Here is a 5,784-nt window from a genome sequence, read left to right on the forward strand (position 1 = left end):
CTACGCGCCTCGTTGGCTATCTATCATCTCATATCCAACGCGCCCTCGTGGAATAATTGTTAGATAGATGTTATCTACCTTTTCAGTAGTATCTGCAAAAAATATAGTTGTTTATATCCTGAAACCATACCAAGAAATAGGCAAAAGTTTGAAGAAAGTCTACGAAGAGGTAAGCTCTTGTTAAGAACTTACAAATATTTTGAATAAATAATAAAGCAATTCTAGGATTCGGTTTTCTTATAATGTGAAGAATTACGCTGATCTCGGAGGCAGTTATTCACCTCGGCCGATAACATTCACCTCAACCTGCATAATTCTTCACATCATATTCATCCTCATTGAACTATTCTTATTATCTGTGATAAAAGGTAAAACAACAAGCTAGAAACTACGTTGTAAGTACGCATCCAGTCAGGTTAGACAGCGTCACGTAAAGCTATGATGGTTCATCTCAAGTTACCCAACATACACTCTCAATGGTGCAAATCTTATCAGTTTAAACCTATCGATCGTTCTGACAAACCTGATTATACACGTCTTCTACCAAATGAAAATCTCCTTGAAGATCACGACGTTCTTTGAACTCCAGAATTTTCTCAGCGGCGTCAATGCAGTTTTGTAATTCATAGTACTGTTCTATCTGCTCAATGCGGTTGTTTATTTGGGCTTTACGGGCCATGACTTGTCTTTCACTTTTTGATATAAGCAGTTTCATCTCTTTAGCAAGGTCCTGACTGTCCTTAAACACCAAGAAGAGCTTGTCGATCTCTTCAAAAGGAATGGCGCCACTTAAAAAACGCTCTTGTAACGACTGTAGCCTTTCATTTGAAGGCGCCCACACTAATTCTACGACTTCATCAACACTCAGCAAAAACATTCTGTGGCCTTCTCTTTGTTCAGTGATTTTCAATGCCTTCTCGCTGCTTTCTTTCCAAAACTGCCGTAAAAGTATGCTTTCAGGAAGCTTGCCCAAAGCGGAAATCATCTGCTTTGCCTTCAGAGAAATCCCGAAGAATGTCACCACCGGAAACACTTTTCCTTCTATTATTGTCGACTGTACTAGTTCTTTAACCGGCTTAAGAGACACATCCATGTCTACTTTTTGACTGAGATGATCCAAATCAACTATGAGAAGAAATGAATGTTTATGAATGTCAAATCTAGAAAGAAAATAATTTCAAGTTCATTTTAAATCCTCCTCATGAAGACAATATTCAATAAAAGAACTGGTACTGTTTTGCTGGGAAAAATTTGCCTAGTTTCCATCCAAGAAAAGACGGTTAAAGTAGGGGAATAAACTAAATGACATATGGATTACTGAGCCTACCTTTAATAACTTGTGACATTACCTTGTTTAAAAGAGAAGCACATCCTTATAAAGAAAGCAACTTTTTGCCTTTCCTCCTCAAATTCAGTTAATTCTCTGTAGCGCTGGTGTAAAACTTGCTTTAATGTTGTTTCTGTGCTTTCTTTTTGGCTAATTTTCTCAGAAAGCATCAAAAATCGCTCCGAGTGTTCGAGAACTAATTTTAGCAACTGAAATTCTATAGATCCATCCTTAACACCGTCGACAGCAGCTTGTAAACATGAAAGTGCCAACATCAAAATCTCTTGTCCATCTTCCTCCAGTACTCCACGAAAATCAGACTCTCGCCCTAAGATAGAACAAAAAATTTAATTGTTAGGCTATTGAAGTTGAGGCCAGTACCTTGCTGAAGACAGCAGCCACAGGAGGTTGTAAATTTTTGTTTTTTGAGAGTGGGTTGTGTGAATTTTACAAAGAAGTTCACCAATTATGGGTTTATATGAACGTTATTAAAACAAAATCTAAAAGAAGCAGTTCTCTGGATTATGATCACACGGTCTTTAAAGGGAAAACAATAGATAAAGACTAAAGAGGTCTATTAGCTAGCTGGACGACGCTCGTCTCGATCTAGGGCTGTGGAATGTTCTTGGTGTCTAAAAAGACCAAAAGGGATCTCAGCTCAACTTTGATATTGACAGCACGTACACAACATTTTTATCACACGATCTTCAATGGGAAACCAAAGCATACAAGCTAAAGAGGTCTTTTAGCTAGCCGGACAACGCCCACCTCGATCTAGGCCTGTAGAATGTTCTTGGCGTCTTAAATAAACCAAAAGGGAGCTCATAATAATATTGACGGCACGACGCAAGAAAATAGTGGAATTCAGTTTATGACCTGTTATTAACACATTTGGGGCCTTCTTTTTGTTGCAATTTCGACCCTTAAATGACCCATTGTTACATTTCTCTTTTTACATTTTGCAACCATTTGTTACATGTGTGACCTCCAAACCGCTATTTCGTGGGACAAAACTGTGAAAGCTAGTAAGTTTAGAAACTTCCTGCGAACAGTGTGATGAAAACTGCGCGATATATATTTGTTGGAAAGCATTCGTTCGAATATCACACAATGAAACAAATAACAGGTTTACGCAGATGAGAAGACAACCGCACGTGTCCTCTTTACATGATAAATTGACTTGTCATAGAGAAACAACATTGTTCCCTTGCTTTTTTTTCCTAGGTAAAGAAAGGTCCCTGGCTGAACGTGAAGATGTGTTGCACAAAGCAAACGGGCGTACGTGGTGCCCACATTAGACCGAAACGGAAAAAAAATGACTTTTTAACGAAGCATACCGAATCTATGAAAAAAGCAGGACCATAGCCTCCAGGTCAGAACGTGCTGAAGACTTGCTTTACTTGAACATGAAATGCTTCCTTGTGGTCGAGGCCAGCAACGCGTTAGCATCAGGGTTAGGAGCTTGCCACATTCTTTGGCTTGAGGAGATTTTAGCCCATCCTCGAAGAGGTTCTTGAACACCTCCTCCCCTTCGTTGTCCATCTAGAGTAAGACGACAAACGAGAGAAAAAACTAAAAGTGATGTCTAAAGGACACTAACAGTCCTACGCGTACCTTTGTTTGCAGCAATTGCTCCTCGCTGGTATTGTACGTCTCTTTATCGAGCTACAAAAACCCTCAACTCAAATACAGAGGACTTCGGACAAAGACTGCCATTGAAAATTTGAATCCGATAAACTAAATGCCATTTGTGCAATCCGTTTTGAGTTGTAAGTCACTATCCGCATTTTTCTGTAATTACTCTTTCATTGATCAATACTAGCAATTGTTTTCTTATGGAGAACCACAAAATTAAAATAATTTGTAGTTCACACTTTGATTATAATACTGATCATATTACATGTTGAGTACACTGTACTCAGCCATATCATGTTACCTGAAGCATTCTTTCAACTTTTCCGAATGTAACTTCAGACACCAAGTCTTGAACAAGATTATGATGGGCTGCCATGTTAGCTTTCGTAAAGAACTCCACAAGATCATTGCAGAAACACTATAAACACAACAAACATATAACAAGACATACCAATTTTTCAAATTTAAATGTACTTTCACATGTCAACCAAATATAACTACTAATTTACAGGTCAATGGAATTTGTTTACAAATGCAATGTTGACAAATATTGATTATACCTGAAATTTCAAAAGAAAAGAATATCGCAAGTAACGTCCTTCACTCTTAGGACAGTAATTACGTTCGCGCACAATATTCTACCCATTAAAAACTGTTGGCATTGACTGAGACTGGCATTGGTAATCTTTCAATTCCTCACAGTTACGTTATTGCCTTGGAGTGTATTACCAGGTGAAAACCTGATAATACACTCCTGCTCGTTTTTTAAATAGTAGAAAGGGTATCATCCACTGTTTAAAACAGTTACTGCTGTTTTGAAGTATTTTGAAAGTCTTTTTTAAGACAGATTTGTCTCATCTTTCAAGTCTAGTTTTTGTTTCATTAAGTGAGTCAAGGTTAGTCTTGACTTGTCCATATAAGCGTTTTCCTGTTTTGATCTTTCGTTTTTACTTGTACTTGAATTTATGCTTGGCTCGCGAATTTACTTATTGCCATTTAAGGAATATTGTTCGCTTGCCGTTGTCAGATGTTAGTTTTTCATAGGTGGTCGTGTTTGTGATGTTAGAGCTGACCTTGATTCATTAGTCTCGTTGAAGTTCCTGTTTGAGTTTGTTAACCAGCGTTTTAGTTTATCATTGTTTTGCAGCTTCTTGCCGATCACAACCGTGTAGGTTCAGTTATACCAAAACACTACCCACGCCGAGTTCACCTTGATTTCAATTCCCACGTCAGCTAACCCAAACGTGACACGTGACCAGCTTGCGTTATAAAAACGGCGGCTATTTGACTAGTTATTTGAAGAGTTAGAAGAGTAACAAGATAAAGATAAAGATTGTTCGCAGAAGTCAAAGAAAAATACAGACCAAGATGTAATCAGATTCCTAGTACCTCATCGTGTAGCGAGCGAATTGCTCGACACCCCCCCCCCCCCCTCCCCCCACTGCTAAGGAGTAGTCATGTGCGTTTTATAAATGTGCAGAAACAAAGAGTGCAGGTATCTTTAAGGTAATAATACATGAAAAGAAAGATTATTTTCTAACCTCTTCCAAGCGCTCCCTTAGTTTCTTTGACAAGCGATCAGTCCAAATTTCTTCGCACCGTTTATCCCTCCATTCAACGGATAACAACTTTGTCCAGTTCTAAAAGATCAATTTGAAATGTTCACTTAAGTATGACTAAAATTGCAAAGGTCCTTTGTACACTATTAGGAAAGTCACTAGCTGAAGGAAGGACCAGTTCATTCCAGCTTTAAAAATGGTACCATTTCAACTGGAAACATACCAAGAAAATAGATTTAGATATGACGCTTAACAATTAACTAACTAGAAATACGTTTTCGCAAAAATCTCGCGAAGTTAAAAAGGGTCAGCAGTGAGAATAAACGAAAACAAGCGAAAGAGTAAAAATATCATGAAAGAAAAAATAAAATCCGCCAGGATTTGACCCTGCACCCCAACTTCCTCCATCTTAAAAAGTGCGGCCTCATACCACTGGGCCATGCGACCGCTACACAGTTGGCCGCTTAAAATTATAGTCTTAAAGTATTTTTCTCTGCCATTCACCCTGTTTGAACCTTGTGGAGCAGTATTTATCATGAATTCAACGGTTTATTTGAGGAAAAATAGCTTAAACGAATACTTCAAAGCCATTTCGCATTATTTCCGAGTATATTCACTCTCGAGCTAACGGCTTTACAACGGCCGCTCGATGAACACACTCGTCTTCTTTGCTGCTCTCGCTTAAGTTCAGGTCACCGTTCTTTTGGTGTTAAATCTTCCACGGCAAGGATTTCCAGCCACTTGTCGAATAGGGAAGTGTTGTGTTTGCAGCCCGCTGTTATTTGCTTCGGAAATACTTTGCGATTCGCCAGGCGATTCGCCAACGTACGCTGAACAGAGGATGGATAAGATTAGCCCTGGTCGGTGGCTAACCAGTAGTTTTGTCTGGAAACCCAAATGCACGATGACGTCACGTTAAATGGCGTTATTTAGAGTTTGTTTTCGGTTTATCGGTAGGCAACTGCGGATACCCAACCGAAAGAAAGATTTATGACCAAAGGGAAATCGCTCTCTGCTAGCGAACCTCGCGCGACAAAATTGTTTACTCGCTTGTTCCCGGCCTAACGGTCGCTCGCCCCGCGAGAACTAGCCTGTTCAACATTGTTTGAGGGAAAAAACTGGGATAAAACTGACCCCCTTCCTCAATCACAGACTGCATCTTTTCACTGAAAATATATTTATTAACTGAAGACAAGGGAGAATCAAGCATACAAGCTTCGCTGATAACGCTGGGCCATTAAAACTGCTAATTGAAAGTAGTAC

The 5,784-nt window shown here is 39.1% G+C and overlaps 1 protein-coding gene across 1 annotated transcript in view; it reads right to left on the reverse strand.

Moving 5' to 3' along the window:
* Positions 1 to 5,784, reverse strand: part of LOC140937059 (E3 ubiquitin-protein ligase rnf213-alpha-like) — a 59,437-nt gene that overhangs the window by 52,821 nt on the left and 832 nt on the right. Inside the window, exons 3-7 of the mRNA XM_073386590.1 lie at positions 4,504 to 4,602; positions 3,264 to 3,380; positions 2,665 to 2,869; positions 1,350 to 1,655; positions 524 to 1,125 (exon numbers count right to left, since the gene is read on the reverse strand). Of these exons, the coding sequence (XP_073242691.1) occupies positions 524 to 1,125; positions 1,350 to 1,655; positions 2,665 to 2,869; positions 3,264 to 3,380; positions 4,504 to 4,602 (1,329 nt within the window). The remainder of the gene's footprint in view (positions 1 to 523; positions 1,126 to 1,349; positions 1,656 to 2,664; positions 2,870 to 3,263; positions 3,381 to 4,503; positions 4,603 to 5,784) is intronic.

The sequence above is a fragment of the Porites lutea genome, chromosome 5 (assembly GCF_958299795.1).
Source record: "Porites lutea chromosome 5, jaPorLute2.1, whole genome shotgun sequence".
NCBI lineage: Eukaryota > Metazoa > Cnidaria > Anthozoa > Scleractinia > Poritidae > Porites > Porites lutea.